Source organism: Melanotaenia boesemani, chromosome 4, assembly GCF_017639745.1.
Source record: "Melanotaenia boesemani isolate fMelBoe1 chromosome 4, fMelBoe1.pri, whole genome shotgun sequence".
Lineage (NCBI taxonomy): Eukaryota > Metazoa > Chordata > Actinopteri > Atheriniformes > Melanotaeniidae > Melanotaenia > Melanotaenia boesemani.
Genome location: NC_055685.1, coordinates 7,530,574 through 7,554,764, shown reverse-complemented (window position 1 = coordinate 7,554,764; position 24,191 = coordinate 7,530,574). Strand labels below are relative to the sequence as shown.

The 24,191-nt window shown below is 38.8% G+C and overlaps 1 protein-coding gene across 2 annotated transcripts in view; it reads left to right on the top strand.

Moving 5' to 3' along the window:
• The window catches only part of pkn1a (protein kinase N1a), a 59,580-nt gene that overhangs the window by 13,692 nt on the left and 21,697 nt on the right, over positions 1–24,191 (top strand). The window contains exons 1-4 of one of the 2 annotated variants that reach the window (XM_041983228.1): positions 18,357–18,483; positions 19,177–19,371; positions 21,179–21,284; positions 23,737–23,885. In XM_041983228.1, coding sequence (XP_041839162.1) covers positions 18,442–18,483; positions 19,177–19,371; positions 21,179–21,284; positions 23,737–23,885 — 492 coding nt within the window. In that variant the 5' untranslated portion in view covers positions 18,357–18,441. Of the gene's footprint in view, positions 1–18,356; positions 18,484–19,176; positions 19,372–21,178; positions 21,285–23,736; positions 23,886–24,191 lie in introns of those variants that run through there. The other variant, XM_041983229.1, reaches the window with a different exon arrangement.

The following is a 24,191-nucleotide window of genomic DNA, read 5'->3' as shown; positions in this document are numbered from 1 at the left end:
TAAAACATGCAAGCATGACTTGCTTGCAATCAGCTGTTAGTCATGGTTTTGCTGAAGCAACTAACACACTGTCACTGCCACTAAAAACCTCTTAATTTTCTATTAATCTCAATATGACTTGATTTGTAAGTGGTATTACCAGACATATAGATATATTTACAAGCATTGAATAAAATATACTATTTGTTTTCATTAAAAAATAGTAAATGGACTTCCATGACATGTTATACAGTTGTGTCATTTAAATGCGGAGTCATGTTTCCAAGCACCTCTAACTTTGTATTACATTTGCAAAGCAAAAGAAGTGCCTTTTTTGTGAAATTTTTATCTCTCGAACTGCACTCAATCTTCTTATGTGTGGTAAAAGTACAAAAACATGTCCAGTTTTCTAGAATATTCGTAGGTGAGGATGGTGTATTTGTAAATTAGCCACATTGTTGGACATTACTGAGTCATTCAATACACTGCCACATATATTTATATAGAGTTGTAAACAGGAAAAAGAAAATGATACAGCTGTGTTTTAATAGAATATTTGTTTCATTAATTTGATAAACATTGCATTATCATTAATATATAGATGTTTTATAGAATAGATAATTAGATAACAAGTAAAATATGATTAGTAGAGTTTAAAAAAAAGTGTCACAGCACACGTCAGGCTGTCATGCAGAGTTGCACTTCTATTAGTTGTTTAGTATAGCAAATGAGTTGATAAAAAGACTAGCAGCTAACTTATAAGTCACAAACAGTCTCTTCGTGTTTTGTTATCTTCATTCCATATGGGATGGAGAAACTGAAGACCAAATGAAAATCTTAGAGACCCATGTGGGGGGGCTCTCATTGGACCTGGTTCTTTACATCTGGTTGATGTATAAGTGCCCGAAAAATAATTCAACTGTCTCAGATTGTGCAGTTTGACATAGCTGTGAACTCACACCCTCTCTCTTTTCCCTTTATCCTCCCACCCATATGTTCCCTTATTCCCTCCACAACTATCACACTCTCTAGTGTCGTCACATATATGGTGTGACTTGCTTTTGCCTTAGGATGTCCTGAAGCATTAATCTGTGTTTTTAGAAAGACTTGTTAAACATTTAAGAATCACTGCTTGGGCCTTGATTACCACCTAGATTGCCGCAAAAAACTTTCAGTTTTGCACACATGGGCCGTGATGGCCCTCCTGCAGGTGGGCTCACCACCAGCTAAGTAAAAAGTGTGGTACTAAGAACTACAGTTGAGTTTCTAGTTCAGTTTTAAACCAATGCAGGGAAAAGAGCTGTAAAGACATGACTGGAAAGGTGGCTGTTGTAGTATTTAATTATGGTATTTTTACCAAAGGATGTCATAAAGCTCAAGAGATTTTCTTGAACTCTGGTTCAAGAAAAGCAAAATTCTACAGCTTCGTAATTAGAAATATATTTTGGGAATTTGATTTAATGTGCAGTCCTGCACATACACATTGTGTGTGTCAAAGACTCCAAACGTACTCTGAATTAATTCTTCTCGACCTATGAAAACAAGCTTTCTCATCCTCCTGTCTGCTTCATGCATCTAATGTTTGCATGTTTGGCATCGATTCCGGCCTCCCAGCATGCTCTCACAAGCTCTTTTATCCATTGGTCGCCTCCTGCTCTGTGGGTCGACCGTTCTCCCATCCTCCTCCAACCTGTTTCTTTATCACTTTTTGGCCATCCGTCTCTCCCTCTCCTCCCTTCCCTGCTGTCTCTTTCTCTGTGGCTGTCCACCTCCTTCAGTCTGTCAGTGTCCTTCTGCTTGGAGGTTTTCTCAGCCTTTGTCTCGTGAGGAACAGTGTGGTCTATCTCTTTTCTCTTCTTGCCTGCAGTCTCATCCCTCTGCTTGCTGAAAGAAATGAAAATAAATGTTAGCAAGGAAGCTGGATGGAAATAAAATGGCTTTGGCTCCCCACTATCAGTCAGCATTATCAGTGAGAGGAGCACAGACAGAACAGCATGTAAATAAGGGGTACTCAACTAAAATTTAAAGAGATCTAGTTACAGAAAAACGTTTGGAGCCAAGGTCCAGGAGATCATAATAACTTTTTAGTGTGACATACATTCATGGGTTATTGTTTTAGAATCGGGGGGGCTTCATAACAGGAACAGGACAAGCCCAAATAAGCAACTACACTCAGGAAAACAAGCCCAAAAACCCACAGCCCAAAGTTGCTTATAACAGGCGGACTTAGCAACACTGCTGCCTTTCTCTGGCACTGTACTTTGTATCTCTCCCTTTGTTTATCTAGCTGCTTTCTCTCTCCTACCATCTTGTTACCTGCCTCTTATCTGTCTGCGCTGTGTTGCCACGAAGTTTATGGCCGTGAGCCTCACAGACTTAACCGGCTAAGTGTATCACGTGGGATGGCCTAACTAACATGCATTTGGTCTGCGTGATTTCTGACCACTATCGTGACGACTGTAAAAGTTGCGGCATTTAAAATAAAAGCACCCAGTCAGATTTTATATCCTAGGTCTGGGTCCATATGGGACAGTCTCTGAGTCCGGATCCAGACTGCAGTCTGCTGGTTAGTGACCTCTGATGTAAAGGAATGAAGCATTGTGCAGTCAAGTTTATTCTGTTTTCATAACTAAATTCTCCTTTTGTCACTTAAGGGAAAATGTTTGCACAAACTTGGCTGGGCTTCTCAGAAGCTTAAAGCCAATGAGCTATTTATAGTGTTTGGAGAATGAAAAATGTCATTTGATGCAGAAATTGGACAGATCGTTTTCCAGTATTGACTTTATTCATAAATCAGATATCAGACTGTATTACCTGAGCCACCTCACTGATTCACACCATTTTCATGTCGTATACTTGCACCTACAAGTCTGATGGGGAATGAGCTGTCTTTGCTAATTTAGCATGACACTAATTTGGATGTATTTTAGTCTGGAAAGAAAAAGCAAGACAGCAACCACAAATATCGGCAGATATCCAAGACGAAGATCAGTGCATCTCTGGTTTATAGTTTCTGAACATCATCTATGTGTTCACTTTAATGCCACAAAATGATTGGCTGAATATCTTTTCAGGTTTGGCAGATTTATTAAGGGTAAATGAACATCTTCATATATTTGAACCTAAACTCCCATACTCCAAGGTGACAATAGGGTTTTTTTTTATTATTTTTATTGCACTCAAAATGTAAAAGTCTAGTTCAAGGGGTGTAAGAGATCATTTTCAGAAAGATTTCAGACCTTAACCCTGTTCAGAATCTTGGGAATGTGCTGAAAAACTCTGACTTCCATTGTCAGTGAAAGATTTCATTGGAAAAAGTGAATCAACTCAGGATGGAAATTAATGTTGTAACATTGCATACATACTCTCAATCAAATCTAATGATCTAACTAAATATTAGTGTTTGTCTTTTTGTCTTAAGGAGAGATGCACAGCTCAGTTGGTTGGATATTAACAAATATCAGTTACATATTCCACAATCTGTCTCTATGTGTTGGGTTATGTCCACAGAGTTAGAGAGTAGAGAGCCTGCTGTGTTTTGATCCATTTTACCGAACAGTACTGCTGTTTTAAAAAAGTTTAGTCTTGTGCATGTAGTTCCCCCCCCGATTACAGATCTGTGTAGACTGATGAAAGACATGGTGAGTGCAGAAAAACAAGCTGCATCCCAGTAGCTTCATCATGTTTCTGCCTGCAGTTCTCTCCCTACTTTACCTTCCCCCATGTCCTCCCCTCTCCCTGATCTTTCCTGCCAGGTTGGCTGCTGTCACCACTCGGGCGTTTTAGGAATGCCTCCAGATGTTTTTTCTGACTCAGCCATGCATTCAGTCTCTTGGACACACTTCCTCCTCTGTGCTCATAAACAGGGAGGCAGGCATTGTTTAGACGTCAGGTGGAAATCTCAACCCAAGCTTTTTCACTCAAATACTTTCTCAGTGAACAAATCTAGGAACTACCTGTGTTTTCCGAGGTTTTATGCATCTGAAGGGTTTGCAGTAAATGAAACTGACATCCCATCAGTGCCAGTTAGCTATGCAGGCCCATTTTCATCCCTTGCTCTAAAGTTAACAGGCTCACGCAAGGAAGATAAATGAAGTCATATCAGGGTAATCTGGGCAGCTCTGTAGGGCTGTCTTACCATGAAGCTCATCTATGCAGATACCCCAGACCTGTCATATTAAATACACTTGTATTTCTTCAAGTACTGTTCATGCACAATGAAATGAGTGAGTCCAGCACCAAAGAGCTGATGATACCGTGCTGGTTTATCAGTTTGTAACATTTAATGAGGCTTCTGGTGTCAACATCTGTATCCAAACTGAGGGCTAAACACTAATTCAAAGTGGCTACAAATGATTAATTTGAGTTCATTCGATATTCTTTTGATGCCTCTGCATTTAGACTTCTGTCACAGCTCAGTGTTTTCCTGTTGGTTTTTGCCCCAAAAGATACAGGGTATGAACAACTTCAGAGGTCTAATGTCACAACATACTAAAATACCTTTGCTGTGCTCAAATAGACTCACACACTTTTTATTTCATTTGACCGCCTTTAGCTTTGACTACAGCAGCTTTTGCTACAACATTGTCTCAATAAGCTTCTGCAATGTCACAAGATTTATTTCCACACAGAGTTGCATTAATTTTTCTCCAAGATCTTGTATTGATGATGGGAGAGTCCGACCACTGCACAAAGGCTTCTCCAGCACATCCCAAAGATTCTCTGTGGGGTTCAGGTCTGGACTCTGTGGTGGCTAATCCATGCATGAAATTTATGTCTAATGCTCCCTGAACCACTTTTTCACAATTTGTGCCCGATGAATGGCATTGTCATCTTGGAATATACCCGTGCTATCAGGGAAGTAAAAATTCTGTTGGTGGAATAACCTGCTCATTTTAGTATATTCAGGTAACCAGCTGACCTCATTCTTTGGGCACGTAGACCTGACCAACACCAGATCATAGACTTATCCCACAGGCTTGTACAGTAGGCACTGGGCAGATGACTTATACCGTGTATTGTATGCAGTGTATTTCTATAACACCTGTACATTTAGTAGACCAAGTTGTGGCAGCCTATTTCTGTTGTAGCCAGAGGCTGATTGACAGATGTCGGACATCCTCACTGGCTCAGCAGGGAATCGAACAGTGACTGATCGGTGTCTGTTGGGCCCTCTAAGCATGTCTGGAGGAGACGATGACTGACAGGCTGCCTACTGTGTTGAGGGGCCTCTCCCTGCTGATGAGAAAGATTAATGTGGCTGGTGTGAATGCCAGCCTCTGTGTTTATTCTCTACAGACATGAGCAGTAGACTAGCGGTTAGCACTTTTTCTTCTGCCTCCTCACTCTGTTTCAGGAAATACTTCACTGTGGACAGACTTTAATTCAAACAGTTGCATCTGTTTACTGAACTTTTAATCATTCATTCATCTTTGGCCTTTTACATAGAAAATTACAGCCTCTACTTTCAGCTTTTGTACTTGAACATTCGTTTGTATTTGTTGCTTCTCTTTTGATAAGTTAATAGCGATTAACTATTTATTAAAGTCTCTTGTGACTACTTTAAATCTCTTATTTTGCTTAACTAAACAGACCATTACCAAATTATTATTGAAAAAAAACAGACATGGCTTCAAGTCTTACTTTGCTGGTGTTTGTATGTTCATATTTATGACATATTGTAAATACGTGTTATTTCACTTACAAATATGATCTTTTTTCATTTTGTAACTTTATTTTCTAGGTAAATAGTTAAGAACCAATTCTGATTTGAAGACACCTAGCCCATCACCTGACTTAAGTTAATAGAAAAGATAAGACACAAATATTTGTTTTGTGTATATTGTTAATTTAGGATAAAGTTACATCCACATGGAGATGGACCCAATTTCATTTTAAAAAGCTACCTATAAAGATAAAATTATTCCAAAACTGTGCGTGTCCACACAAAACCACTGAAAACGCTGTGGTATACATCCCACGCCTGTAGATGGCGCTGTAACGCCACATAAATACACCAAAAACAGATCACATGGAGCATGCAGGACATGTGAAGAAAAAGATGATGGCAGGAGAATTATGCTAAAACGAAGATATTAGTGTATTAGTATTTTACAGATTTTACTGTTAAAGTTAGATCATGCTCAGTAGCTTCTGTAGCACAAAGGTAACGCTGTTATCCACCATTGATGTAGGTGTCAGGATTTGTGCATACCGGTTAAGGGAGAGGTGGGCATCATTGCTTTAGGAAATATGTGTATGGGTTGTAATTAAACATGGACAATTCCAACCGGTCAAGGCAGATGGCCACCCTCCCTAAGCTGGGTTCTGCTGGAGGCTTTTCTTTCCTGTTTAAAGCGAGTTTTTCCTTTCCACTGTTGCCCTTTGCATGTTCAGGATGGGGAATTGAATTGAAGTAACGATTTAATTCAATCTGTTGGTTTCCTTAACTAGTCTATTATTTATTATGAATTGGCTCATATTGATTTGTTTGTAAAGTGCCCTGAGATGACACTGTTGTGAGTTGGGACTATTAAAAAAAACAACAAAACCAAAAAACTAATTTGAATTAAATTGAACATTAAACTGTGTTATTTTCTGATATATTCACCTTGGGACCTGGTTAAGAATTTTTTTTTGCAAGTTACCAAAATACCGGTCTGATGGGGATGAAACATCCAAATGATAAAAAAATGTTTAAAAAGTTTATCCACACAGAGATAAACTAATCTCTCAAGAGGTTTCACATGTTGGACCAGTTTAATTCGCTGTTGATCTGACCAGCTCCAACACTTTATCGCAGCAGTCATGTATGCAGTCTAAAGGCCCATTTTTGCTCCCTTATGTGAGTAAATACCCACTTCCATTTCAAACGTTGTCATACGTCGTCGTGCTCATACTTCCATGTGTCTTTTGTGATGCCATGGTTGTTGAGTCAATTCCTCCACTAGCGGGCGGTGTTAAGTTCAGAGTTCACTCCTGCGAGCAGACGTCAGACACCGTTTGGTGGTGGCAAGGCATTGCCATAAAGTTATTTCCAACCATCCAACATGCCCTAAACACTCACATACAGTCTTTATTTAAAACTCATGCAGTTTCATTGTGCTTGTCTTAATCCTTCTTCTGCTAATTTGTTCCCGTCCAGATTCTCTTCTTCTCTGGTTTGTTTCTTTCTCTGGTAGCAAGCTCCTTAAAAACGGACCAAATTACGCACGTAACTGACACAGGAGACAGACCAAACTGTCTGTCCATCCGCGTATCTGTCTTCTGCATCAAGCATACATGGGCCTTAACTGTTACCTTTTTCCAACTGTTTTTCCCTCAAACATTTCTTATGATAACACGAATGCCTTTATCCAAAAAGAGAAAATACAGCAAATGCTGAATTATCCAGCAAAGCTTGGATAATTTTGTCTGATCATAATTTTCACGGAAATATTTGGTCGATGTGCTGATTCAGATTTTGCACTTTTACTCTTTTTGAGGTATTGATTTGAGGAGCCCTCAGCCTCTGTAGACAGATGTAACATGCTTTCCTCCAAAGAAATCCTCATTCTACAAGTTGGTCAAATGTCAAATTGGCTTAAAGTTAACTCAAGCCAGGAAAGTTTCACTCCGACCAATAACAAAAGATTTTATAAAAACCAGGATAAAGTGACAGAAATGTCACCATAGTGAGGAGAAAAACATAATCTGTAATAATGGCCATGGTTACATGGTGTTTTTTAATTAAAAATTAATTATTCAGAATTAAATAATTTGGAATTAAAGTATTCTGCTTCATGTTTACATGGAAATAGAAATTCCAAATTGAGGTTAACATGGAAAACACGTTTAATCACCTTTATTCCGCTTAAGATCTGGGAATTGGGAATGGTTCTGATTGGACAGGGGGTGGACGTGACGTATTTACGTCTACTGGAAGTAAACAAACTTCAGTTCCTGCTTCTTTCTGGCTACAACATGGAAGACCATATAATAAGAACCATTTTAGCTTTGATTTTGATTATAGTTTTGAAGCAGCAGACTAGCATACTATTTCAGTTTTGTTAGCTGAGGAGGAGAAGGGAAATAAAGTATTGTATGTGCATCACCGCGTAAGAACAAAGGAACGAGCATGCACAGAACAACCAGTATTAATTTAAAGCAGAATGAAGGTATTCATGATTGAGGAATTATTTAATTAGGATTCAAAATCAGAATTAACCAGCCACTTACTTCAGATTTAAGTTCAATTCAGAATGGCCACTTTAATTTGAAATTAGGTGTTTACAAGGTAATTTTAAATTTTCTTAAAGAAGATTTCCTTTTCATTGCGAATGAAAGGGAGAATTAAAACTCTCATGTAAACGTGGCCAATGTTCTCTGGCAGAGATCCAAACATTTAGGTGTTTGATGTTACAATAAATACTTTCTTCTAAAAATCGAATGAACTCTTTCCCGTTTCTAAGCAGGAACCACCAACAGAAAATATACTGTTTACACCAAGAGAGACCATTATTCCAAGTTGTTCTGTATTTTGATCCCTGCAGCCACGTAGCAGTGGAAACCAAAGGTAATCACATGTTTCAGGGGCTGTTGAGAAGCCATATCTATAAGATGGGTGTGATTCAGATTATGCCATTTTGATGACATACAGATACTTCTTTATTTGTTTCAGGGATTTGTTTTTAACTTTGTATAATGAGTCATGTTGTTGACTTAGGCTGAAGTGATCAGTTATGGACTAGAAAGGTCCTGGGTTTGTTGCCCTTGAAGAACCAATTGGTTGTAGTCACAACAAATGGTTTCACAATGACACAATTACTCGTTCACACACAGTGGAGAAATATATTTGTTCTGCAATGTTTTGCTCTAGACATTAGACACGTAACAGTTTGTTTTTCTTAAGTGACTTTTTTCTGGTCCTGTAATCCAAGTGAGAATCAAGTTGCTCCACCCAAATGTGTGCATATCAAAACAGAGGCTTTCTGACATCAGGGAGGAAGGATTATGAAACACTGTTTTCCCATTTTCTTCCCAAAGTCTGTTCATCACATCAGCTGATATCTCAAATAAAGGAGGAGGAGTTTATTTTTTTCACTTCACTCTTACCCTCCATTTCAGCTGTTTTACTGAATACCGAGCAGTCCCAGAGGTGGAGAGTGTTTCTTTGTCCAAGTCCATCCACCCTGTTGACTCAGACTATTCCAGAGCTCCAGCAAAAGAAAAAAAAACAATCAGTAAGAATATGTTTCTTTCCAATCTAAAAAAAAAACTGCCAGTTTGAGGCACGGTTCTCAACTTCTGATCAATTTTCCAATTAGAAACCATTTATCTGTCTTGGTGATGAGCTGTTGTGATGAGCACACGCCTGACACAGTTTCATCTTGTAGCTGTCATGTGGCTGCTGATTCACTGCCATCCTCTCCCTCCTTTCAGCTGTTTCGACTCAATGTTTCTCTCAGCTGCCTCGCTCATCTCTCTCCTTCCTCTCTTCCTGTCCCCATGCTGCTGTGTCATTGTTTACTTCTTCCATTTTCCTGTCCATCGTCAGCCCTTTCTCCTTGTCATTTCCATTTTCTCCTGCTTTATCAGGTCTATTTCTGAGGTTTTCCGTTTCTGTTCAGGCATTACTGTGATACTGGCAGTAAACAGGGCTCCTTGAAATGAAATAATCATTTTTCATTATCATAGCAGTTTGCAACACAGAAAGTCCAACGTGTGATTAACCTTTCCCCTCAAAAGAAGATAAAGTGTTATAACTTTATATTCTTTTTTGTTATGGTTCACTATCCATTAGTCAGCTTTACTCTGTCTCTTTGCCTTCCTACTATGCATCCAACTTAACAGGAATTCGAAATGGCATTTCCTGTCACTCCATATTTTGAGTAGAAAAAAAGAAATAGAAAAAAAGAAAAAAATGTCTGCAGGAAACGACATACAGATTAGTGGACGTCCATTAGAGAAACACTTTACAGACTCATGATGAGTCTCTCTTGGTGTGTGTTTCCCTCAGCTGTCATAGCTTACTTAGCATAGCTGCTTATAAAAAAAATAGATGATACCTCTTTGATGTTGCTGCTTTAGTATTACCATTTGAATACCTGCAAACTTGTCACTTTTTGGAAAAGTTCATTTTTTAAACCAAATATGGCATTCACCTGAATTGTATAGATCCAAAAATGTGTTTATTTATCTTTAGGGGTGTCTGGGATGCCCCAGATCCCCCTGAGGGGGTTTAGTTTGTCACCTTTTAACGGCTTGACAATAATTATTATTTTCATGCAACTTTGCATTAATGAAGTTATAGTTAGAAATATTATATTATATTGCATTTCTGCTAATACATCACCTTAAATATTAAACACTTAACCACAGAGCTGCTTTAATGGCTTTACACACCTAGGGATGAAGGAAAGTAGATATTTTATTGATTCCGACAGAGAATATTTTGTCACAACAATAAATAAAGTGGGAATGCAAAAGGTAAATTGAAATAAATAATACTTTATTAATCCCCAAAAAGTCAAGTTGTATTTGCAGCAGAAAGAATCAATAAGGTGTTAATTATTCAGTCATTAGAGCTGATAAAACAGTAACTGTGCAGAGTTGCTGGTGTTGGTGTCAACAGGAATAACCTGGGCTGTTCTCTGTTGCAGAGGGACTGAAGAAGACTCTGACTGAACACATTTTCATTTAATTACTGTTATATGTAGTGTTTCCACAGGGCCGTTCAGAGTACACCAGGGGGCACTTGAAGCAATATTTTTTAAAGGGGGGCATTGAAGTGTTCTTGGGGGATGTCAGTAATCCATTTGTCAATTTGATTACCCCTATGTACCAGTCAGCAGAAACAAGGGCTAGCACTCAAAAATGAGACTTTTCATCTTTATTAAACAACCTGGACCTTCATGATTGATTTTAAACTAATTCAGAGTTGAAAGAAGATTTAGGGGCCATCCCCACGACTGCAAATTGCAGTAAAACCGCAAAACTATTTTAGCAATCCACCCATTTATCCTCACAAAACCAGAGATTATCCTCCATGAAACCAATCATGTCTGAAACCAGGTACCATGGTGGATCGGTTTGAGACCACTAGAGGATATGATGTCAGTGTGACGAACATGCGCCAAACACAACATCAATAATGGGGTCGATGACCAGCTGTGTTGTGGTTCTGCTCCAGACAGTCCTGGCTTGTGTACAGCCTTAGCACCAAAATGCACTGCTTTTATAACATAGTACTTTACCATCAACAGCGGGAGCAAGCAGATATGTCATTATCTACACATGCGCTACGTCTTGTTCAAGCTCTGGAGTGTTACTCTTTAATCGTCTTGGTGCCCCCCACAGCCTTGTAGTATGTACTACAACGGTTTCATGGGGATGTTGAAGACTTTCTCCTAGTTTTCGCCACCATTTTTACACCATTTTCACACTGAACTGGCTTCGGTGCTGTGTGGGCATAGTCTTAGTTGAGTCTGTTTTTCCAGCAGAAATTTAACTTTTGACCAGAAAACATTAGAAGTAAGACATTCTTTATGCTTTTGCGAAGTTTTTGTGGTTTTAATTGTGGTTTAGTTGAGGCTTTTAGCTCAGTTTCTATTGCTCATTTTGGTATGCTACATGTTAAGATGTGTGCTTCTTAGCGTGAGCTTAGATTGTAATGGGTTTTCATGCAGCCACCTGAACAAGGGACTTTTTTGATGAAGATGTTTAAAACAATATCTGAACCAAATCAGAACCTTGGATTCGACGGCCTCAGGCACACATGTTGAGATTAACATCTCTGCAACCTGCAGTGAAAAACCTGTCAGAAAACCATCAAGCACAGCGCTCACACAAAATAGTTCATTTACATTGTAAAGAAAGAAAAGGCCTTTGCATTGCAAAGCACTGCATTTATCACTTCTATTCACATGGTTTAAGTTTCACTGCAGTTTTTTATTAGATATAATATAGAATAATCAACATTAGATCAAATTTTCTGGGAAGACATTTAACCTATATTTTAATAGTGGGTAGGTGGTAGTGGTAGGCGACCTGGACAATGGATAGGGGCATACTGCTTAAAAAAAGATTGAGAACCAATAATGTGGATGTATAATGCCGTCAATTATCTTGGACAATGATTGCAAGAGTCTTGGTATATTCAGCCACAGAGGCTCCAGAGTTGTCCCCAGCCTACAGATTCGTCCTTTTTTTCAATTTATTCAATTTCTTTGAGTCACTGGCATCACATAATGGGCGTCTGTGTGGGGCTGGCATTTCTTTACACACAAAAATGTGAATGGTGTTTGGGGAAATTGGGGAAATTAGGTTCAAGTTCAAGTTTATTTGCAAAGCACATTTACTGCAACTGCAGTTGCCCAAAGTGCTGAACAAAAAAAACAACTAGATTTGAACCAGATTGGGATAAACCTGTACAAGTCTTTGTCTTATTCTTTCTTGTATCACTGCTGGAAATTCTACTTTTTAGTGAGTCCTTAAGCCTTTAATGCTTTAACCCATGAAATAATGGTAATTTTCTTTTCATCTAAAGCCATTATTTGGCCCTTTATTAAAATATAAAAACATATATATATATATATATATAAAATACTATTTGATATGTCAGAATTATTGCATGAGGTATTCACCAGAGGGCAGATGACATGTATCTGGTTGTATGCAGCAGGGTTTTGAACAATCTTTTTACCATAAAGTAATACAACAGGCCTGAGAAACGATATGTTTAAAATATGATACACATGGCATTAAAGGGTTAATTATGAAGTCATTTCTGACTCATTCCTTTTGTTCACACATTTGTGTACCATGTTACAGTCTTTATTTATTTTTCTATCTAAGGACGTGTGAGTTTATGTTTTAACTACAGCATTGAGCCTTTATTGTGCATCTCCCCACTCCACCAGTTTAGATACTAAAAAGAAAATCTAAATGAAGTCTAGAATACACCTAATATGAACATATATACGCTTTGTAGGGCATAATCGTCTTATTTACCCCTTGCCAGTACAAAGAGTCCCCTGTCTTTGTCTCCTTGTTAAATAGAGAAAAAGTTACCAGACCTGGATTTCAGAATGAGTGTCCAACAGCCGTGAACACAGACCGATCACACCCCTCCACAAAAACAGTTCTCTCAGTCGTAACTGTGCTGAGCTCAGTGGCATCGCTTTGACACACATCCTCACGTTTCACTGGAAACCGAGAGGGCTTTTGTGTGCTTGTGTGTGTGTCTGCGTGCCTTTGCTATACATTCATTAAAAGTGAATATGTCCTCTCCTATTTTTGTCTATGTCAAACACGCTTGCACGACCACGGCTCTCTGTGACCTTTGCGTGGACACTATTTCTGTGCTGAGTGGTCACCATCACTCAGGAATTCTCCAGACTTTGTACTCACAGTGGTAGACACACACACACACATTGACAAAATGGCACTTTAACTATGTACTGTCTTGTCCCTCTTTGTCCAACCCCAGGCTTTTCTACACTACACACAGTCTGATTAAATTATCCTTGCTTGTGCTGTTTTCTATTGAATTTGCCTGTTGTTGCTTCCCTGAACACAACTGCTGAATATTCCTCCCCAGGCAAGCTCTCTAACAAGATGCATGAGATGACTCATTCGTGCCCATCAGCTGTTGCCATCTTTGTAGTGCTGCATAAGGTCAGCAGCTGGAAGATGAAGTCCAAGTTTGTGTAATATAGGCCTCCTGTCTTTAGCTGCTGAGCTTGACTGCTTAAAAAGTTGTCACTGTCTTGAGTTTCCCCACTGCTGATAAGACCCATCTGATGATTCCTCCCCCATGTTACAGCCGATATCAGATTGCATTCTGCAAGCATCTGCTGCTGTTAGCACGTCTGTAATATGTGTTGTGTTGGAAATGACGAGACATGTTCACACCAACTGGACAAGTAGTACATCCTGAAGGCTGTTATACTGAGCTTAATATGACTGGCTGGTTCTTGGGAAACTTGCAGCAACGTTTGGAAGGTGTCATCCCAGAATTCAATAAAAAATATGTATTGATTTAACAAAAATACCAAATAACAGCTCAAAAATAAACTATTGCTAAACTTGAAGATTTTAAAAAAGACCAACATAATGATCTTCGGCAACAGTAAAATAAACAAAAGTGAACAAATACAGATGGAACATGTACCTGAAACAAAATTCTTAGGGGTGATAATAGATAACAAAATATGCTGGAAGTCACACATTGAATACATTGACAATAAACTGTCCAGAAGAATTAATATAATAGCTAAAGCAAGGTACTTACTGAACCTCAAATAAAAAGATAAATTTTAATCATTCATAAAGTAGTTTATCTACATGTATTTGGAAACGTAATCACAAACCGACCAATCACAAGGGAGTACTTCCCATAACCACGCTGCAAGCAGGGTGCACGTCAGCATAATTTCAGCTTTAGATGTTTTTATTTTTTAGGGGGAACAAAATGCAGAAGATGGTAGTCAGGCACTTGTATTCTGTCATGGACGAAATCAATTGCCCTCCATATCTTGGCTAAGATTTGTTCAGGTCTTTTTTGCTCAGCCACAAACGTGTCACAGTTGGCCTCTGTTCAAAGTGAAAACAGTCATGGTAAGTAGAGGTCGCTGCTCAAGATTGTATTAGTGAAAATGAGGAGAGCGTAGCACATCTCTGCACAGATATCAACTGTAAATGTGGTGACACATCAACAAAATCATCCTTCGCTTGTGTAGATCCAGCTGCATTTCTTATGAATGAAGTTTGATTCACTGTAGACAAAGAGTATGAGAGAAGTTGAAAGAAAAAGTAACCTAATTCTACTGTATTTCAGTAAAAAAAAAAATCGGTTCCTAATCTGAGAAATATTTGTCAGTTCTGCTAGACAGAGACACAACAATCCAGTCAGGCTGAAACCCTACGGCTTCCTAACAGCAACGACAGTTCCTCCCTTTGTTACCGAAACTAGAAATACAAGCAAACATTTCATGTTTCTTACAGTAGCTGTTGTGGCTCGCATTAATAAACACACCACATAGAGGCGCTGACATAGCTCTTTGCAAAGTGTTTATTAATGGAGGATTTGCTGCTTATACGTTGTGACCTGAAACATCCTGTGGTTATCTGCAGGCAACCTGGCCATGACATGATAACTAGTAAGACTGATGCTTTCAGATGTAACAAACATGCTGGATGATTTTTTTTTTCCTCCACACAGTGACTACAAAATAAGTTGTGTCATTAGTAATTCAAGAGTCCACATATCCTGAATTCACAGAGCCAAAGCATGGTTTATTGTGTCTTATCAGATTCAGGATGCAATTTTGTTGTACAAAGTTTTACTGAGAAGTAGAGGGAGATGAGTCAGATTATGTGGAAAAACAGACAAACCAGAAAATAATTGGTGGAATGAGTCCTTTTGAAATGCCAACTACACCCGCTATCTAAAAGCAAAATGCTTCTACCGTATATCTTCTTTATATCAGGAGGCTTAATTAACCGAAGGAGAAAACAACTAAGTTCGGGCCCATTTCAAAGAGTTTCAAAGCGCTTCCTGACTCGGAAAAGCCACACTGCTATTTGGTCTTGTTTCCAGCCTTTGTCTGCCCTAAATTTGATTTTTTTCTTTGTGTTTTTGCTTCTTTTACAATTTGCATTCATACACTGTTGATATTACTTGCATTAACCATTTACACTTCTTATCTATAATTACTCTTCTTCCTCACACCTTCGATGGCCACTTTCCCGTCTTAAAGGACCCACTGCACAAACAAAACCTTTATAGCAATTCATTTAGCAAATCAGTTACATACAAATTATAATGTTTTAAATAAAAGAGTTTTCCTTTCATAGATTTTCTTTTACATAACGTTAAAACTGAATAAAATTCAGTGCTTAAACCGATGGAAATTGATTTATATAACACAATTCAAACATAAGGGAAAAACATGCAGTGAGTCACATATGATACAAACAGACGTCAACAGGAAATACATCATCATCAAAGTACAGACGCAAGAAAATATTTCCGAAAAGAAAAACTGCCTGTTTTAATTAAAAGAGGCAGCAAATACAACAGTTTTAAGTTATTATTTAAAGGAAATAAGGTTTGGAGCAGAATTCAGGTTTTCTGGCTGTTTTTTTCAGATATCAGGAGGGTCATTGTTTAATTTTAACTCTCGGGATGGAAAACAAACTTAACGCAGAACATCTTAGAAGTCTTGGTGGCTCATATAGCATCAGCAGATGAGATATATATTTTGAACTAGAACCATTTAGAGCCTTGTACACCAGCAGCAGCATTGTATACTCATTTTGGCACACAGGAAGCTAGTATAGAGACCTGGAGTGATATGTCCCCTTTTTTCTGGTCTTTGTAAGAACACCAGCAGCAGCATCCTGGAGTAGTTGCAGTTGTCACAGTTAGGCCTGTCACGATAACAAATTTAGCTGTACGATAAATTTTCTCAGAAATTATCGCGATAAACGATAATATTGCGCAAAGCGCTAATGTGTCATTTTGAGACCATTCTCAACTAATATAATAATAATAATGCAAGTACACATTTTCAAAGATCAATAAACTAAATAAATAAAAGCGCCTTTTTCACATAAGCCGGGACGCCGGCCCAAAAGTAATGCAGCCCACTGGGAATCCTCCCAAACCTCTCGATTAGCCGGCATTGCTCTTAATGTGTATTTTGTCAAATACGCTAGTGTTAACCATTCCCGCTTCTTATCCGCCGATAGTAGTCGGAGGACACGGGGGAGATCCGTCCTCTCCAGGGCCGAAGTGGAGTTGGCTTCGGGGTTAACTCCCAATTACTCTCTTCTCTCGCCGCTCACGGCGTGGAGCACCATAAAAAAAAGGAAACAGCGGTTGTGCTGAGAAACGGCTTTATTATAACGCACCGTTATTGTTTTTCCTGACTGTTCTGCCTAACCGCTCCGTCTCTTCTCTTCACACCTTTTCTTCTTCTGCTACTCTCGTTCCTCATAAGCTCTTCTTCTCCTCCCTCTGCGCTCACGCTCACTCTCACGCGCACTGAGCTGCTGGATCGCACACACAAAGTTAGACACATCGCACAACACTAGTATATAGGCTGACTCTATTTGCGTAATGTGCCTGCGGATTACAGGGGTTATTACGGTAGACCAGGAAGTGGGGGCTTTGTACTGACGTCGTAAGCTAGAATGTGTGTGTTCTGCTTACATGTGGGGAGCAGCGAAATGATAAAAGAGGAGGTGCTTGCATCTATTATTTCTCCATTCGACTTATTTACATATTTCAGCATGAGAATCGGAGGTTTAGCGCGAGAGCGTGAGAAGCCACTTAAATGCGCAAGTCTCACGGCCATTGCGTGTTGGCAGCCCTGCAAAACAAATGCGGCTTACCGGCTCGTGCTGCAACATGCTGCAGTCAAGTATGACACCAGAGAGATCACTCCGCAACAAACCAGAGCGTTGAGTCGAAATACGCCATAGTGAAACCTATTGTCATACACAGTTTATGGTAAAGGGGGGACTAATAAAAATTATCGCGGCCGGCAAACTTATCGTGCTCTTATTTTCTTATCGTTCAATTAATTGACTTATTGCTTATCGCGACAGGCCTAGTCACAGTGATATTTAGCTAAACCTGTAAAAATTCCATTACAGTAGTCAAGACTACTGAAAGCAAATGCATGAAGACATTTCCTAAATCATGCTGAGCCAGATCTAGGACCAGAGTCTTCTGGTGAGGCAGTAATAGAGTTGAGTGTCATCAGCATAATTATGATCAGATATTTTGTTTGTTTCCATGATCCAAGTTAGTAAGAGCATGTAGATGACGAAGAACGGTGAATTAAGAGGTAAAAGTTTTAGTTTCAATTAGCTGACAACCTCCCTCTGGAATAGGGGAATAACCACTTTGGTTTGTCGATTAGAGGAAATGAGTAATCAGACAAGCAGCAGAAATGCATCCCAACCTTAATGTTTAGCTTTGATCCAAAACTTGGAAATCTCATCATTTTCTTGTTTCCATCTTTAAGATTAAATGACCAATCCAAACAAGACAAAAAAAGAAGCTGACGCAGAGTTACTTCTAGTAAGTGTTGATATTTTGATGAACATAAATGTTTCAGGAAGACCTGACATCATCCAGACTTAATGAATTACCAAACCTGAAAGTACAATAAATGTCTGGAACAGCCTCTGTCCTTCTATTATCTGTATCTAAGTCGTCACTGACAGCAGCAAAATTGCAGAGGAAACAGGAAAGGCCTGAGCAGCTTGGTGTTGGGACGGATATCCTCTTTTGGAGGCGTTCCCCTCCTCTCTCACTTAACTCTCCCTCTCTTTATCTCTTTTCATAATTTTTTCCCCTCCCCGGCACATTTAGCTTTCAGTGTGGCATTAACTGTTTGTCTGAGTTCAGAGAAGAACCGATTTTCTGTTTGTCTAGCTTTTTAGGGGGTGATCAGGTCTGAGTAAACCATGTGTTGGCATGGGGATGAGGAGGATGAGGACAGCTCGGAGGTAAAGGGCTTTCAGCTTGTTTGATGTGTGTGTTTCTGTAATAATTGTGGAGTGACAATGATTTCGAGGCTTGTGTGTTTCTGGTTCTGTCTCCCTCTGACCTGTTGAGTCTCCAGGTCTTATTTTGTAGTAATTTGTTGCTCTGCTAGTGATAATTATTGTAAAAGACTGAGAACAGTTATAGAGCGGGTGCCAATGCTGGTGTGTGCTGATGTTTTTGATGTACGTTAAGATGATTGTTGAGTAAAGAGGGTCCGACCTCAATCGGCCACTGAATGAGGACAATAGACAGTTCATGGCAAAGGCTTGATTTGAAGTTTAGAATATTTGACAAATCCGAAATTTGCATTTATAATTATGTTAATAAATTCATGCAAGTTTGAAGATCTTTCTGTAAACATCTTGGCCGTAGCAGACTTGTTTTAAATATTATTAAGAGCTTTTCCAGCAGCTTTTTCCTCACCCTTTACTTTCCAGCTTTGGTCTGTTCCTCTGCTACCCCCCATCACTATCATCTCTCCCTGCCTTTCCTCCTTTCGCAGCCTTATCTTGCTCACCATCTCTTCCTCTCCTGTTATCCTCACTCTCAACATCCCACATTATCTGGCTGAAGGGGAGGGGTTTTCTGGTGTTCATATGACATTTCCTAACTTTGCATTCTTTTCCTCTTTTATATTCCTTGTTTCGCCCCAGAGTGACCCAGGTGGGCTTTCGGTCCTGGAGCAACTCAGTCTGGACCAGAACTCTGATTTCTCAGACTCCAGTGTTCAGCAGCTTCTTGATGAGCAGCGTGAAAGGATCCGCAGGGAGATTCGAAAGGAGCTGAAGATCAAAGAAGGTGCTGAGAACCTGCGCAGGGCTACAACTGACAAGAGGAACGCCCAGCAGGTTAGTACGATGAACTAAAGGTACCATTGCCTTTAAACATTACGGCCATATCACCCACTGTTTTTATGTATAATCATCTTTGAGCATATTTAGAAATTGAAGGAAAAGTGATGGACACAGGAAGCCATTTAGGTGCTGAATTAGACACACTTTTATACGAGAGATAGATTTCTCTTGTCCTGTTTGTCCTCATGGAAACTTGGCAAGTTTTTGTTTGTTTTAGATTTTGGTTTATTATGTTGTACTTGCAAATAAAAAAGAGGGATTCTGGCCTTCTGATGAATAGTTTTCACTTTACTGGAGTTGTTTTTAGCCTGTTTTCAGAGAATAAGCTCTAAAAAGCCACTAACTGTTTCTCAAATGGGGGTACTCTTTGTGGTACTAGGAGACTGTCAAGGAGTTGTGTAAGGTAATAAAAGAAAACAATGTCTATGCCAGCGCATCTCCAGCAGCATCTTGCAATAAAGCTCACCTGTCATGTTAGTGAGCCACCTGTTTTGTTTTTTTTGTTTTTTAAAGGGCGAAATTTGCTGAATTAGGTCTTCACAACACATGATGCAAAAAGCCTAGACCGTATCGACAAAAGTGTAGGCTTAGTCTGTGGTGTCTTTGCTGTTGGCTAAGCCCAGAAAAGTACTTGCCATCGTTGAAGAGCGTCTCCTGCCTGCTGCTGTTGCGTTGTCAAAGTCAGTGCTGGCAAGGGATCAGCTCCATGTTTTATTATTATGTGGTGGAAGCAGACGCTGTCCTGCATTAACCAACAGATGAGTCTGTTTTCTTCTTTTTTGCTTTTTCTTGTCATCTCCTTCAATAATTCTTGATGTAGCGTCGCCTGTCTTTAGGGAGGGAATACGTTGTTTAAAAAGTTCAGTTCGTTTTAGTAGTAAGTATGAAAGCAAACTCAGACCGGAAGAATGCTGCAGCCCCGAGTTGAACCAAGTCCCCAACTGTACAGAGTCTAGCGGACTATCCTGATGTGCCCAAAACGTTCCAATAGTGTAGCAGCACCCATGCAATACACCTTTAAGCTTGAGTAATATGTTATCTTCACTTAACCTGATTTGCCTTTGTTCTGTTTTTGTTGCATGCTGCCTGAGCCATGGCCATGGTGACATTCTCACACAGAAAGCAGTGTAGACGACATCATGTTGGCTAAAACCATAGCAATATAACGTAATGAAACATACAATATGCAGCATGTGGTGGTTATATCTGTCAGCATAAATATTGTATGTTATTGTGTAATAAGACACAGTTTTTTTTGCCAAGAATCATCCTCTAGATGTTACGACTCACTGAGGATTCAGCAGATGTGCTGCGTCATTATATTGTCATGTTGTTGGAGATGCATTGGGATGCCTCTGTTTAATAGTCAGGATTATTCAAGAGAAAGCGCAATAACTCACAGCAGTTACATCCTTCTGATTAAAGTGAACGCAATAATCCATCATCCTCAGTGTGTAATATTTTCCTTCCTGATGAAGAGATTATTAAAGCCAAACTTGTTAACAGTTTCATGTTGTTTGACAGTTACAATAGATGTGCATGCAGAATAGTCTGTCATAATAAAAAGCTTTTAAACAAGATTAAAGATAATTGATTGGTTGTTTTGCAGAACTGTTGCAGACAAATGTCCTCTTCCTTCCTTCTCATCCTGTTCTCATTTATGACCACACACTGCCAAAAGTATTATTTCCTGCTTGGCCTGTATGATGCTTTAACACAGGAAGTAATGCAGTACTATTTACAATGTCTTCTCCATGACAACAAGTAAAGTAAATATTATATTCTGGATGTCTCTTCTCAGGTGGACAGTCAGCTGCGGTCGTCTAACCGCAGGCTGGATAACCTGCACGCTCAGCTGCAGGAACTGGATGCTCACATCGTGGTGAAGGGAGGCGAGGAGAGTAAAGGTACGACTCTGTGACACTAATCTTCTTCTGCTATAAAAATAATCATTTGGAAACGTAAAACTGCATTTCCCAATTCTTTTCTACCATTTCTTCTTCACTCCACCTTTTAAGCTAAATTCCTGAAATAATAAATTGTAGTTTTTATATTGTCAAAGACAAACACTACCCTGGAAACATGATAAAATTACTTTATAATTCAAACTTCAAGCTCAGTTTTTTTAAAAACTCACATTTGAATGAAACTTTTATTGTCATTGCAACAGGTGCAACAAAATTTTTTCCAGTACAAACCCGCAGTCTGCAATGTTGTCGTTATTATTGTCTTATTTTATTTTGTTTTGTTTTGTCCCACCCCCCACAGTTCTTCATCTGTCATGTTTTTTATGTGTTTGAAGTAAATGAACAAATCTCTCTGTGGCAGAAATACGGTAAAACAGCTGTTAGTCAATAACTAGCTGATATAATGACGATATATTCAGTTCAGTTCAGCTTTATTTGCATAGCTTTAATCCGTAACAGTCACCCAAGGAGCGTTTACAGACACAGTCCAATTCTTTTTTTATTATAATCTTTTTTTATTAAAGGAAAGCAAAATATTCCAGTTTTGTTTACAGAACAAATCACAATTACATCCTTAATCCATTTTGATCAGATCTGGTAAAACTTTTCCATAGTGCAAATATCAAATACAATGTGAATCCATTCCTTAATATTCGGTGGATCTACCTTCAACATATTTTCTTATAACAGCTTTTTTGCTTGCAGCTTGTGGCATATTTAGTAGTTTCCTGTCATGTCTGTGCCATTTTTATTTTTTATTTGACTTTACCCCGGTACAGTAACAAACAAAAAAGTAACATTTACTCCAAATATATTCTCCAAATGTCCATGGATCTTGTCCCAATACACAACTAAAGTCAATCCATTTCATTGTAGTCCAATCATAATCCAATTAAAATAAATATATTCTATGATCCACATTAGTCCAACTTATAATCTTCTGAGCATGTACACAGTAGTGAGTGAGAGTGGACCTGGAAAAACTCTCTTTTAACAGGAAGGAAAACCTCTAATAGAACCAGAAACAGGGAGGGTGGCCATCTGCCTGGACCAGTTGGGGGTGGAGAAGACAATAAAGAGGGGGAACAGGCAAGAAAAAGAGAAACATAAGTTAATGACAATGATAGTGTCACATAATTATATGTGGAAAATAAAGAGAGAAAAATGGAGAGAAGTGCTCAGTGCATAATGGGACATTCCCTGGTAGCCTATGCCTATCTAAGCATAATGGAAGGTATGGCTAAGGGCCATCAAGCAAGTTCTAACTATATTACTTAAATCCAAATCTATCTAATATTTATCAAAAGGAAAGTGTGAAGCTAATCTAAAAGGTAGCGAGGGTGTCTGCTTCCTGAACCCAATATGGGAGATGATTTCTCAGAAAAGGGTCTGGCAATTAACTGATGATAATTAATGATGTAGTTTTACTTAATTTATGTTGATTATTGATAAAAAAAAAATGATGGGCACAGGAAAAAGTCAGTTTATGGCAAAGGTGTTTGCTATGAAAGGCACAGGCTGATTTACTATGTTGGAATAAACAAAATAAATGGACTGTACTTGTATAGCACTTTTCTAGTCATGCTGACCACTAAAAGCCCCTTACACCACATGTCACATTCACTCACACACTCATACAACACAGTGTTTTGCTCTATCACACACATTCATACCCAGATAGACACATCGGGAGGCAACGTGGGGCTCAGTGTCTTGCCCAAGGACACTTTGGCATGTGGTCATGGGAAGCCTGGAATCGAGCCCTCAACTTTTCAGGTTGGCAGACGACTGCTTTTCCTCCAGAGCTACAGCCACCCAAATCTAGACAGTAGATAAAAAATATATATAAAAAAAATCATCGACTGTGTTTGTATTATATTCTCCAAATATAAATTAAACAATGTGTTTTCTTTTTCTTTCCTTCATATTTCCTCCATTTATTTTGCCTGAATGTCTTTATGCATTTATTTATTTATTTTCTGCATACAGTGGTTTCCTTTCATAGTTTTTATTAACCTAGTCCTGCCTTTTTCTCACTTTTTTTAGAAGATATTTTTTATTTACCTTTTTTTTTTTTTATTCTTGTATTCGTTTTTATTTTATATATATTTTTTAAATTTAACTATTTTGTTATCAATCAGAGCACCACACACTTGTTAAACCGCCAAAGAAATATCTTAAATGTCTAATTAGTTGCCAGGTTTAAACGCACCAGAGAATCTCTCACGTTACAGACGGCGGTGTCGTCAGAGCTGTTGTTTCATTACAGCTCAGACGGGTCAATATTATTAGCATGAAATTCTCTGAAGAGTATTTTCACTTTTGTCCACACCGTGTGAACCCTCGTCATGTTCCTTATTTTACCGTTGTTAACTTTCAGTTCTTTCCACAGATGAATGTCCGCAGTCTCCTGGGGCAGAGAGTTGCATGTCAGCCCACAAGGAGCGCATTGCTGCTCTGGAGAGGCAGCTCAACATCGAGCTCAAGGTCAAACAGGGAGCTGAGAATATGATTCCAATTTATGCCAATGGGTCCACCAAGGTACAGGACATCTACTCTATCCTCTCACACATAAAAGACACATCCATGACACACACACACAAACACACCTGATAACCTAGCAAATCACCTTCCATGTGTGCATACCTCTTTAATTCATTATTTTGACCCACCATCTCTCCATCTTGTTTTAAATTACATACTTATTTTTAATTTTGACATCAGGAATCAGCTGATATAAAAGAAAACTAATAATTCTCTGGTCATGTCTCACCACAGTCAGCTTTTTTAAGCCTGTAACTAACAGAGTGTGACTTACACAATTCCTGTCATTTAAAAGAATCTCTT